Consider the following 14744-nt stretch of genomic DNA (forward strand, 5'->3'; position numbering starts at 1 on the left):
ATTGGAGCCTTATTCTGCAACATTTTTACAATAAGGAAGGTATCTTGGTTTCAAATGAAGAATAGAAGGTTACTTTTCAATCTTATCACTTTCCGAAGGAAGTTGTTGACGATGCCGATGAATTTCCACATGTTGCTCGGATTCTAGACACGATGCTTAAAAGGGTGGAACCTACGAATCCTGTTTTGATTGCTTATCTGAAAACATTCGACTCTTCTATTCCTACGGGAATTTTGTTGCCACGAGAAGAAAAGAAGTCCAAAAAGTCGAAGAAAGCTAATCCTGCTTCTCCTGAAAAGAAAACGAAAGGTTCAACATCCTCTAAATCTCCAAAGAAGAAGACAGAAAATGTTACAGTGACAGTTGAAGCAACACAAGTGATAGAGCCAATAGTCGAAGAGACTCAAGAGAATGTGATTATTCCTTCGAAAACAGGGATGTTTCGAAGAATCAAGATGAAATCCATTCACAAACGGAATTCACCATCACAGAAGCTGATTCAAAAGCATCAGATTTCTCACCAAGGAGTCTTGATTCATGAGGTCCCTATTCCTGTTTCTCCGGGATCGAAGAAAAGAGCAGCAGAAGATATGGCAAAACACCTGGCTCAAGGAAAGAAAAAGAGGAAGACACAAAAACTAGTTATGTCTACTGAATCCACAGAAGAAGATGAACGCATTCCAGAAACACCAGAATTCACTCATGTCATTTGTAGTTCTACTCCTGAGAAGACAACTGTCATACCACCCGAAGTTTCGATTGCCAAATTAAATTTTGAGGAGGTTCGAACTTCAGGCATCCCTGCAAACGTATCTGATACAGATGCAAATGTCCACATGGGTGAAGGAGGTTCGAAAGATGCAGATCAAGGTCCACTTATCTCTACTCCTTTCGAAAACATTGTTTCTGTTACCATCTCATCTACCATTCCTATAACGTCAACCACAGACTCACCCACCTTCGAACATATCATCAATCAACCATTTACTTCCATCTTTTCTTCTCAATCTACTGACACACCCAAACCTCTTTCACCCACTGAAACTGATCATGAAGGGTTTGGATGTACATTCGAAGACTTAGAGTTTCATGATGAAGAAGAAGATTTTCCTAATCACATATTAATGACAATGAAGCAATACAAAATTCTTAATCAAAATTTGAACTCCATCATTCAATCCTAAGCTGATCTTGGAGGAGGTTCTTCTATTTCGAGTTTGGAGGTTGATTCCATGTTAAAGCTATGTAAGTCAAGAATTATTACCAAAGTATCTGGAATGTTGAAAGCTTCTGAGTCAATGATTATGGAGAAAATTGATTTCACGGATCAGACCAATGAACTTCGTATTAAAAATCAAAGATCTGATTTTATGGGAGAAGTTAAAGATCTACGAAGCGTAACCAAAGAACGACATGTTCTTTTTGTTCAAGAAGTAAAGAAGGTGCGGGAGGATGTTAACTCAAAAATTCATGAACTTCGTGAAGACATGAAGAAAGAAATACTCTATATGCAACATGACTATGCATCCTTGCATCAGAAGGTCGATATTATCTGTGATGCTGTCACTCGATTTGTCAAGCTATACGAAAGTTTGAGTCCTCAAATAACTCAAATCTCCAAATCCGAAAGTAAAAATTTTGAAGGTATGATCAAGTTCTTAAAGGAGTTGAAGGAAATTTCAACTAAACCGATTTCCTCCTCGTTGATAACTCCAGAATTCTTATCTCAAAAGTTTATTCAGTTTGAAGCCATCCTCAACAAACAACTATCACCACTATTTCGCATATCCAGTCTTCTTCCCACAACAACTGCCCCTCCTATTTTCACAGGGGTGCAAAGGGGAGAAAGGAAGTCAGCAGAAGAAGAAGCGAAAGTGGTGGGCAAAGTATTTCCTTCGAACATCCCTTCAACAAAACCAGTTATTGTATCTGCTGAACCAGTGACCTCAACAATCGTAACTACATTGCCAACTACAAGAACAATTTCGAAAGGAATTGTTATTGGTAAACCTTTAGAAACTGGAGGAAGTGGTTAGAAGCCAAAAGAGGTTACTGAAAAATCTGCTTCGAAAGACAAAGGAAAATCAATTCTTGTGGAAAAGTCTAAAGAGGAAAAAAAAAGGCTGAAACTGAAGCTGAACTCGAGAAAATGAGGATAATACAAAGTATTATGGTTCAAAGAGCTAGTGATCCAAAGGGGATGGATAAAGGTGATCCTGCAAAACACTATAACTATGAAACAATCGAAGCCAAGGTTGCTTTCAACCACATGTATTCATTCGAAAAGAAGCCAAAGCAAAGTTATGTGATCACAAATTCGGATGTTTGCCAGTTGGATTTCCCTATAAACGAGATGATGTTTATCATGCCTCAATTCAAAGCTGAAGGGACTTTAAAAGAAAAAGATGAAGGGACTCATATGAAAATTCGTTTTCATGCAGTACTTGGCAACGCCCCTGAGGATGTTTGGTCACTTATCAAAATCAAGAAGGTGATAAGCATGAAAAAGGATGTGGTTTTCGAAAACACAGTCCAAAACATCAAGTACGTGGTGGTCAGGGCGAATGGAAAAACATGCGAATTCCTTATTGCAGATTTTCCTCTGATGAACTTGTATGATCTTATACAAGTTGCATTACTCTTGAAAGACAAATCCTTTTCTTTTCTTCAAAACACAGATCCAGAGGAATTCAAGCTTGGAGTTGCTCACATCAAAATTTTCATTGAAAATTATTATGAGTACCTTGCACTAACTGATGTTGAGTTGGCAACTGCCAGGGGAATGGAGATAAAAGCCCCAATGGCTCCTTCGAAGACTCGGACTGAGTTAAAGAAATATGCTGATGGAGAAATATGTTTAAAGCCATTTGGGATAGTTTTTGGTGGAAAGGATAAAGCTGGAAAAGCGAAGCGATTATTGTTTCAAGCTAACGAAGTGGAGAGATATTCTACATTTCAATATACGAACTTGATTGTTCGTATGAACCACTGCAAGAAAAATAATGAAGGAGACAAGAAGGAATTGAAGAAAATTATTTCTTGGTATACTGAGGTTCGAAGGATTTTGTTGTACTCCATAACTCTACTTACAAACTGAAGACTTCGACTTTGATTACAAAGGGGGAGATTGTTAGTGTTGAAGTGTTGTAATAGTCGAAGATTGTATTTAGAGTCTTTGAACATTTTTGTAATGTATTTTACTAGGGCATAATATTCGAAGTATAATGTTTAGTCCTTAGTATATTTTTTGTACGCTTTCCTCTCCTATAAATAGGAGTGGTTACTAGTGTCTTAGTAACGAAGTCTTTACAGAATATTCTTTGTACTCTGTAAAACTGCAAAAGCGTAATACAGCCAAAAAGATCATATTTACATTGGTGTTCAAATCTTTTATTTCTACTTTGAATTTACACTCTAATTCGTTCAATACTTGATTCCTTGATTCTTCACAACACAATATTTTACAAATTGGAAGAGGGATGCCGTAATCCAATTTGCAAAATATTTGAAGGTAGGTAAATGACGATTAAGAAATTTCCACCATGAAAAACGAAATAGTTATTAAGTTTTAATTGGATTGAAATTCCTGGATCCTTTGAGATTCATGGAACAATTCAATGGCATGTTTAAATATAGATTATACCCTTCAGGCTTGTGATTGGGATACCGAGGATCACAAACAAGGTGTGAATAACCATGCAAAATGTGCTTGGTACTCCCGATGTCATTTATCACCCAATCAATGTGTCAGTTAACCACACACGCTCCATTGATCTTGTGATAAACATCGAGCCACCCTTTTCCACCCTTACTAGTCTAAGTTAATGTGTCGATTAACCACACATGCTCCATTAACGACTTGGCAAGGTGCAAAGTGAAATTTTCATGGATTAGCATCAATTTCACATTTTCCTAAAGTAACTAAGATTGGGAATTTATAAAATGTTTTGTTACGTTATTACTATCATTATACTTAGTGATAATTATAGTCCTATCCTACCCATTCGGCTAACGACCATCCACCAGTCAAGGAAGCGGTGGATGAGAGTGAACACTCATTAAACTGTCATTTTATAGGCAGTAACCTTATACCCCCTTATAGACCAGTTTCGTGAATGAGGCCTACTAACGGTATGACTGACTTGTCTTATATATATATATATATATATATATATATATATATATATATATATATATATATATATATATATATATATATATATATGTATATTAAACCTATAATAATTATAATAGTATAAGGGTTGAATTTTAATTCCTTAAAATTCTAAGGTTTGGAATTAAAGTATGCAAAAGTGTAACTTTACAATTTCCAAAACTTGAGGACAAGTTTTGAAACTTATCAAAACTTTTCAAGTCCATAACCTATGAGTTTAAATGTCTTTTAAAGAAGTGACTTTTAATTTTTCATAACTTGAGGACAAGTTATGGAGCACATCAAAGGCCATTAAGATCATCAATTAAACTAACAAGCATGTCAAGTAATGTCCATAATCTAGATTAAACTCATATGAACAAGAAAATTCATATCAAACAAATTTTATGTAATTAGTCTAACCATATAAACTAATACAAACCATGAAAATTTGACAATTATTTTTTAAATTGGATAATCATGATCATTACCACATCAAAAATAGGTTTACAAGTTCAAAAACGGTTTAGGGTAATGATCATAGTCCAATTCCAACTTTAAAACTTGAAATTTTGCATTCTGGAGCACCAACTCGTCGAGTACATGAACTGACTCAGTGAGTTGGTCAGATTATAAGGTGGACTCAGCGAGTTCACTGTCCATAAAGCAGAAAATTGATTTTTTTCAAGCTTTGAAAACAAGTAGCATCAAGTATAATGGAAAACAATCCTAGACTCTGATACCACTGAAGGGATTTGAGAATTCTAACACTCCTAAGGTGTACATGCAACCCTAGATACCTTGGATCTATGTTTTCTATATTATACATGCAAACTTTCAATTTTCCAAGGTATCACCCTAACTAGCATACAATGGAGTATATACATTACAAAAATCTAGTTAGATGACTCTCCTTGTTGTAGCTTTGAAACCTTAAGCCTTTAAGAGCCTAACACCCCAAGTGTAATGCCTCAAATGCTTCACATAACACCACCAACAATGGAGGAACTTGAGAGGAGGTTACTTGCACTCATAAAATTGGCTAGCACTCTAGTGTATCTCTTAGGTGTCGATTTTGGTAGCCATGAGGTTCCTTATATAGTGTGACACAACTAGGGTTACACCATGCAAACCCCTAAGGTGCATGACTTTCCACATTCCTCATGATCCATGGGTTTTAACCTCCATGGAGTATCCATAGGTCACCACATGGGTTTAGCCCAACATAAAGAACTATGGATCATAAGCCGACTTTATAAGAATGAATGATTTACACAATCAATCCCCGCATATTTAATTAGTCTCTTTTTATCACAAATTTAATTCTTGATCAATACTAATTAAATAATATGATTTCATATTAATATATTAAAACTTATAATATATTAATAAATCACAAATATCCACTTCCCAAAAGTCCATTTTTAAAAATTGTTCTGGTGCCATGCAACCCAAATGGACCATGATACTCTCAGGTCAAGTACATACAAGTTATAGTTATGGGCTTAGACACTAAATCCAATAAAACCAAGCCCATGTATGACTTAGTTCTTTTATCTTATAGCTTATGGTTTATGGCCTAAAGAGAATGGTTCAAGACTCGTGGCTTATGGATTAAGGCTTAGGGTTTATGACTTAAGGTTTAAGGCTTATGGCTTATGACTTAGGGTTTAGGCATATAGATTGTTGATATTGGCTTGTGGCTTATGACATATGGCTTTATGACCTATGATTTATAGCTTAATGCTTATGATGTATTACTTAAGGATTTTGGCTCATAACTTAGGGTTTATGGCTTAAAGAGTTTGGCTCACTACTTAAGGATTATGGATTAAGGCTTATTAAGTATTATTGCTAGGGGTTCATGGTTTATGGTTTATGGATCTTGGCATATGGATTAAGGGTTATGGTTAATGGCTTATAGGTTATGAATTATGACTTGGGGCTTAGGGAATTTAGATTATGGTATATGACATAGGGCTTAAGGCTTATAAATTGGGCCACAGGACTTAATGCTTACGGCTTAAGGCTTATGGCTTACGGTGTAGTCATATATCTTAGGGTTTTTGACTTAATGCTTTTGGTTTTTGGTGTGATGCTTTAATTATTTGAAATAATAGTTGATTTTGTCGGTGGTAACAGGGAATTATACATATGTGTCGAGGCTATGGAGGAAATAACAGTCGGATGTGATGAGATTTATGCAGAGGATGAGGTGGTGGGGGTACCATCAACTTCCTTCCATTGTCTAACTCGCTCATCAAACCCGACCCGACAAGGCTATGTGTACGAGTTACAAAGCCAATAAGGTAACCTAATACTCTGTTACCTAATTTGTAACATTTGGCTATGTGTACGAGTTTCAATACCTTCTTCAACTTATCAGAATACTTTATAGATAGTTCTATTTTTTCATTTACCATAATGAATTTGTAGAATAGTCTGAAAAATAGAATAATGTAATTCACCTTTTGATTTTTATTTATCTTCAAGAATTGGTTGTAGTGAGGCATGTGAAGAGTCTGATACCCTCTTGTTTGAAACTTCTAGAGCTCATATGCCATCTTGATATGGAATAAATTTTACGATGAATAAATATTTTGCAATGGTTATGAAATCTGATAAAAAAAAAAGAAACAAATTGCAGAAAAAAATAAGAGTATCACTCCTACGGATGAAAAAGACTAAAAAGCCCTCATCATAATAACTCAAAAACTTGGATTTAAGTCACTTATTAACAGCAACATGTATATTACAAAAGAATGCCTATTTGTTTGGCTATAAATTTAAGGTATAAAATATCAAATACTAGTTTTATTAATCAAGAAAGAAATCAAGTAATCCTAGATATCAAATATCACCCTCAAACAATTAGCTAATGTTTAACAATTATTACTGAGAATTTAATTCCCATCAAGATTAAGAAATGAAAAACTAATAACAAAAGTATAACACATATTTAGACTAAGAGAACCAACAACTAAACAAAAAGAGTTCTAATTTTGATATTTAATTTCATATATGTATTGTAATTTGAGTGATCTAAATATGAATTGAAAATCTTGACAATTAGGGGCAGCCCATGTGTAACTGATTACGGCTATGATTATTATTTTACTGGTTTTATTTTAATGATTTCCTGTATAAAATAACTTATAGATATGCTTTTGTTGCAGGTAGCAAAATCCAATGCCAAACGATGAACTAAAGAAGAGGCCAAAACTCAAAGTTTGTATCCTGCTTCTATATGGGTTGGAAGATGGGGATCTAATACTTCAATAGTAAGGTTTATCATACTGTGATTCTTCATAAATCATTCCCTGCATCTTAGTTTTCGTATCTCGCTTCCAGTTAGTTTCGACTAGAGATCTAATGAATTTAGTTAAGCTTTGTTAAATTAGTTATATTTGTGAATGAATTCGGAAAAATAACAAATATTTTAAAATTTTGTAAAATGATCGTTATGTCTGGAACAGGGCATTCCGGTTCGATCTTCGGTATATAGGAGTAGGATTTCGGAATAGCTTCGGATTATTTTTTTTAATTTTAATATTTTTTGTGTGTTTATTTTTGTCTTGTGTACTAAAACGTTTTGTTTATTTATGGTTTTATATGGTTTTTGTGTTGTGTTAATTTTTTTTTATGGTTTTTAAGTTATAAATTGTATATATTGTAAAAATTAACAGGGTTTGAAACCTTTAAATCTACCAAAATTTATAATTATATAAAGTTAAAGATGTTTTAAATAATTGTAGGGTCGAATAGATTTTAAAAGAATGAAATCATGATTCAAACAAAATAAAGATTGCTCAAGAGTGTAAATAAGATTCTGATTTCGATTAGAGAATACAAACTCGTTATAATATTGATCGTAAGAAATGCTCAAAAATTATTTCCTACTTTCTAACTAACATCCATTTACATAGGTTGACACCCAAGGAGTCGGTTAGAGAAAGAACCGATAGAAAAACAGCACCTAGGCGTGATAGACTGGCTATCTAATACGCACATGTCGCTTAAGAAACCTAGTGCACAAAAACTTCAAAACCATTAGAACAATACATTCTAAAACAAACAATGAAGACTTTAGATATTAGAGTTGTGAAACCTTTCGCATTACATTCGGACACAACACATATACATTCCGAAAACTAACAATAATAATATAATGTTTAAATGGACCTCTATTTTATCTTCGTACCGCAAAAAAATTATGCTAATCGCTTGCAATATGAAATGGTCAGGTTCCAATTGAACCATCTATCCTAAATGATTTCCGTGTGATCAACATCCCTACGAACCAACATAGAAACACCCCATAATCTCATTTATCATCGGACTGTTGTACGTCTTCGCCTTTTTCAAATGTGATTTTGAACCTCTCAAGGGGGATCACATGAGTTGGGTTGGGACCCCAAAAATTGATACCAACTACGAATTTGTAGATAGCATAGCTCTAAACCAAAGATTCATTCCACAACACTTGTCATCTCCTTTATGACATTTAACACCCTATATTCAAGGTTGTAGAACTCACTACTCGGTACCTCTTCGGACGACTACCGAGTACTCAGGAGTACTCGGGGAGTAATCATGTAGAGATATTTTTAGGGAGCTTATATATATATATATCAAAATAATAAGTTAAAATCTTAAATTGATTGAAATATATAACAAAATTAGATATATATGAATACACAAAAACTAAAAAACACATAATGGTCTCATTTCGTGAATAATTACTGAAAATTTAAGATATATATGTAGTAATAATCACATGTGTTTGTGTTAAATAATAAATCGTTAAGTATATTATACATATTAATCATCAAGTTGATCGGGTTTTACAACACTGCTCAGTTCAGTAAGGAGCCGATCGGGAAGTACTTATGATTCTGTAACTCGTCTCGGTAAGGGGCTAAGTAGCGAGTACTAGGAGGAGTAATTGGCCAGCTCGGCAAGTTTTACAACACTACCTATATTTGTGTTTGTGAAATCAAACACAACTATGTACCTAGCATAATGTCTCTATTTCTTTGCAGACTACTTTTATTTGTACAACCCAATTGTAATAATAAATATAACAAGTCCCTATATATCCTGTTCTTTCTAAATACTGCAAAAGCAAAATAAGTTGAACGTTTTACAACATAATTAACACCACAATAATACCTACACAATTTTGACAAAAAAAAAAGGTAGCTTTAACAACATTGCTCTTCATCACATAAATCTGACATTCATGGATTGATTCGAGATTCATAGAATGAGTATGAATCGTGGGCAAGAGTCTGCAACATAATAAAACGTGTTAGAACTCTCTCTCTCTCTCTCTCTCCCTATATATATATATATATATATATATATATATATATATATATATATATATATATATATATATATATATATATATATATATGCAGTGACACTTGTGTTGTAAATAGGGTTAAATACAAGAATCAGCAACGTAACATACTTCCATTGATTTGTTTATTGTTTGTAGCATCTTACTTTCATTTCTTAATACACAGCAATTCCCAGATTGAAAGTATAATGGAAAGAGAAAAATAAACGAAAATAGGATGCTATGATACACATAAATAGTGTATTTGTTGGATTTTTTTATAAATAAATAGATGAAATACCTGTTCCTGTGAGCGGAAATACATGAAAGGTGTATAATTGAGGAAATTTGAGACTCTCGAGGTATAAATATCAGCGTACCTGTAGTCGTAGTAGTAGTTTGGAAATTGGAAATTGAAATTGGGTGATTAAAAAGTGAATATAAAATATAGAGAAAGAAAGAAATGTACTTTTCAATCTGTCTCATGAGGTGACTCTTGTCCCACAAGCCTGCACGTGAAAGATATCCCCACCTAACACCAAATCACACATACACATTATATATATATATATATATATATATATATATATATATATATATATATATATATATAAATGTTGATTGATAAATAATAGGGATTCAGTTGAAACCTTTTGCTGAAGTGTTCACCATCTTGTTCCAACATTGGTGCAATTTTTTCATCTAAGCGTTGCATAACAATCAGTAAGTTTTGCACGCTCTCCGTCAGCTCTTTATCATCCATATGAGTAGCAGCCAATGTCTATATAAATATATATTATTTGTAAACTCGTATACCCAAATTAATATATATATATATATATATATATATATATATATATATATATATATATATATATATATATATATATATAAGTAATTACTTGAGCAGGACGACCCTTGGTTCTCCTTTGAAGAGCCAAACGAAGTTGATTAAAAAGGTCACCGATAACCTCCTTCTGATTTATTAATTCTACAAGTTTAGCTCGGTGCTCTCGGCTATGAATCAGAGCATTATACTGCAAAAAAATACAAATACAAATACAAACAACCAAATAGCTTTAATTTTGGCTGGTAATTTTGATAATATACAAAATTACTTGTTAATAGTTATTTATGCCTAATTAGTATATATTCTTATTTTTAATTTACTATATAATACCTCTTCTTCCAATTCACGACAAATCAATGCTGTCCTCCAGCGAAGATGTACTTTAGATACACTTACATCTGTATAGATATGATCCCCAACATACAATATTTCATCTCCATGAATGCCTAATGAATTTTCAACCATTTGAGCACTTCCTCCAGAATATAACCCCCCTGCAATCCATCAACTACCCTTAATTAATTCCAACGAACCCCTTACTTTTTTAGGCAAAATAAATAAACAGTAATCTTAAGGTGACATGACTCGTTGTTTTAAAACTTATTTTTATGCATTCAACAGGTTTAGATGTTGCCATGGAAAGAAAGCCCTTACATTTTGATGAGGACAATATTCGAAAAGCTCATTGTATATATATGAATTAATACCATGTTCTAGTAACAAAAAAAATGTCACACTGTAAGGGCTTTCAGTCCCTTTTATGAAACTTCAGGTCTGCTCAGCCTCTCAATCTCAAAGGAAGGGTTAGAACAACAAGTCGCCCAATGGGTTTTATCAAAAGAAAAAATATATATTATATATAAATAGTTAGGGCAAAATGGGTCAACAAGCAAATCACATTAATTAAATAATACATTATTTATGGTTGTTTGACCTGGACGAGCCTTAAAACATGGTCGCATAAGGCCATCAGTTGTCACCACTTCATATAAAGGGTGTGACATTTGAAAGAATTCTGGCTTCCTAGCTGACACAATCACCTACATCAAAAATATTAAATATATTTTCTTTCATTTTTGAAAACAAAGTCAAAAAGTAAATTCAGGGGAAGTTTACTAACCATCTCGAATAAATCTCGCCAGTTCATATCATTTGGGAGAAACCTATTAAAAGAATGCCTCATCATTTTGTCTGTATAGATGTAATCTGAGTTGGTGATCAGCAATAACCTTTTACCAGCCTGGTGTCGTCAAATCAGAAAACAAAATTATTATTTTTTTTATTAAAGAAAAAAAAAAGATTAGCTGGAAATACCTCCTTCTGGTCAAGAAGTGCTAAAGGTAGCTCTGGATCAGGCTCTACAAACAGCTCTGGCTTCGACATTATCTCATTCTGTAGCATAAAATTAGTTATAATATTACTACTATTACTAGACTATTCAAGGCTTAAATTAATTATAAATTTACCTTTAGTTGACCTTCTACATGAGCCCTAAAGAGGGCCTTACCAACAGCCTGAAGCAAATGAAAAAAATTCATAGACCAATGAAAATCAACATACAAAATAACTCTAACAAGTATTTTATTAGGAAAAAAAAAAAAAAAAAGCGTTGTTCTTGCCTTGTAAAGCCCTTCATAATCAAGTACGCCAAGATCCGGTGAAATAATCCCTTCATCCAATCTATCAACCATCTGAAATACAACAGCAATGGATCATATTAGTTTTATTTATCTAAAACTGGAAAGATGTCACATATCTGATGGTGGGAATAATGAATTTATATATTAAAAAACAAAAAACAGAGTGACTACCTACCTGCACATATGCCACTGCTTCTGAAACAGAAAATAGTGTATTGAGAAACTCCCACCGACTTTCATTCCGCAGGTCCACCAGTTCCCTCCCATACATCTCACTTTCAGAAGCACATAATTAACAACCAAATCAAAACATAAAAAAGTAAATAAATTATCCAACTTCTGTTTTCATAATATTAAGGTTAAAGGTCACACCTTACAGCTTGGGTGGATAGCAGTTTTGTGCCATGCATAGCCCTCTTCACATAACCAAATCGGTCAGCCTTCACCAAGTTGCCTTTCTCTTTATCTATGACAAGTCCTCTAATAACCTATTAGAAAATAAATCATGATATTATCATCACTAGTAGCATGATAAACTTAGCTTGCAGATTGAAAAAAAAAAAAGGATTACCAAATCAGGGTCAAAAGCAAGTCCATCAACAGGAAACCCAACATTCTTTAGATTCTCCATGCAATAGTCATAAGCCCTTCCTTCCCAAGCCTTCAAGTTCATAAATTAAAGTCATTTCATTTGCAAACAAAAATGTAAGTACTTGGTAATGGAATGAAAAGGATAGTTTATGGAATGCAACTTGGCTTCTTTCATTGAACCACTTGAGCAATAAAGCAGTTATTTATGTGGTCTTAAATCTTAATTAGTAAGTAATTACCATCACGTTATAGTGCATTAGAGTGTAATCCATGTCATATCCGATTGCAGTGATTGACCGAAGATTTAATGTGCGGCTACAAAATATGCCACGTGGAGAATGCCTAGAAGAAGATGGATCCTGCACAAGAATCATAGTTAGTAAAATCGCTGTCATGTATGATGTATCCCAGACTGTTCATATATCAGCAAGGTGCAAGAGAAAACATGTCAAAACAAATGAGCAAATGTATTAGCATGTTACAAAGTTTAATTCAAAAACCATGTTGAAAAAGTTTCTAATTTTGCAATAGTGAGCAAAGAGAGGGTAACTAAGCACTTGATTTTAGCATAAGAAAACATTTGAAACAAAGGGTCTTAAACATTGACCTAAATATAACAATCATGTCAAGGAGAAAAAGAAATAGCAGGACGAACTTGGAACATCATGTAGAAGTCAATCAAGCTCAGTACTTCAATTACAAACGTGCAAGCAAAGAAGGAAGGAAACCTGTATTCCAAGGTCCTTAAGCAAGCCCTCCGCCTCTTTGGCTTGAAACCTGGCAACCTCCTCAATTGGACCTTTCCAAGCAATATCTGTATGGCCATTTATCCCTGCTTCAACACAACATAACATAGACGTGTAAGAATAACGAAGTAATGTTTTAAGCGAAGAACTGGTAGTGTTGCGAGATTCATTCACAGATGGTGCAGTAAAGTAAAGTAGGTAAAGCGTGATCAAGTCTACAATCTAATGAGCAAAGCAAACACATTTAGTGTTTAGGAACAAGGATCAAAGTTCTGAAATCGCAGCTCATATCGAGTTGGTTCTGTTTGAACTTTGAACTATAAGCCATTGGAATTGTAGCAAGGAGAAAAGGGATGATGTATAATAATAAGAATAGGCACCGTATTTGAGATTTAAATCGCCTTTGGTGCTCTGGCCGAGATAATCGAAGTCACAGTTCTGCGAAGAAGTATTAACGGAAAATATATCATCATCAGCAGCAGCAGCAGCAGCTCCGCTGGTTATGGGGGAATTGGCGTCAACGGTGCATTGACAATAATGTAGTTGCCGGGGTCTTCTCTTGGTAGTTAAAGTGCTACTGCTGGGAGAAACGGAAACGGAAGCGGAAGCGGAGACTGGAAGAAGAGGGTGCCGAACAACAGCATAGGTCAATGTGATGCCCGCCATTGACAAACACAACTCAATGAGCAGAACTGAAGTGGTTCGTTAGGAGGGAATTTTGGGGATGAACTCTGAAGTCCTTTACTGATTCTTGTTGCCTTTTTGCCGGATTTGGATCGGATTTCGGATAAGCAACTCTGGATCTCTACCGCTCTACGCCCTTGTCCGTCTCGTACATTGGGCTTTCACCTACATGGACCAAGGGGGTTGGGGGCGTTGGGCTTGTGTTTGTTTTCTCTGTTCTTTTTTAAAATATTTTTTATTAGGTTATAATATGCGGTAAACCACCGTTAAGGTTTTTTAATTAAATTTTATAATAAAAGTTTAAAATTATTAATCAATTATTTTAAAATAAAATATTAATTAGAACACTTAGCTAAATAACATATAAATTATGTTCATCTATATTCATGGGTTAGCATGACCAGTTAATGGTTCAATTGGCTCAAAAACACACAAGATTTACGAAATTAAACTTTATACTGTTTCTGTATGTTTATCGAAATATATAAAAATGGTTACAACAATTATTAAAATTAAAGTCGGTTGCTATAATATACACAAACTTCAAAGTAAATTGTTATTTTTTCCTTATAGCAATGTACTTTCAATAATGTTTTAATATTTTGTTTCATAACTTTTTTTCAACAAAAATCAAAAAGGGTATAATTGGAAACTATAATCCTATAAATTGGATACATTTTCAGGAATGCTAAATGAATGCTAACATTACCTAAAACAATTAGGTTTGTATACTTTT

At 33.8% G+C, this 14744-nt stretch overlaps 1 protein-coding gene across 1 annotated transcript; it reads right to left on the reverse strand.

The window, feature by feature from the left end:
- Positions 1–9184: 9184 nt before the first annotated feature.
- On the reverse strand, positions 9185–14086 carry LOC145057790 (HAD-superfamily hydrolase, subfamily IG, 5'-nucleotidase). Its single transcript, XM_079005688.1, has 17 exons — positions 13705–14086; positions 13307–13410; positions 12818–12937; positions 12559–12648; positions 12360–12475; positions 12163–12262; positions 11967–12038; positions 11814–11861; positions 11662–11739; positions 11468–11587; positions 11282–11387; positions 10678–10841; positions 10400–10534; positions 10148–10278; positions 9967–10029; positions 9799–9877; positions 9185–9444 (listed from the first exon to the last, which is right to left on the reverse strand). Exons 1-17 carry the CDS (start codon positions 13988–13990, stop codon positions 9394–9396), a joined length of 1863 nt encoding a protein of 620 aa, XP_078861814.1. The 5' UTR covers positions 13991–14086; the 3' UTR covers positions 9185–9393.
- Between the last annotated feature and the right edge of the window lie 658 nt (positions 14087–14744).

Source organism: Lactuca serriola, chromosome 6, assembly GCF_051521515.1.
Source record: "Lactuca serriola cultivar US96UC23 chromosome 6, Lser_US96UC23_V15, whole genome shotgun sequence".
In the NCBI taxonomy this organism is placed as follows: Eukaryota; Viridiplantae; Streptophyta; class Magnoliopsida; order Asterales; family Asteraceae; genus Lactuca; species Lactuca serriola.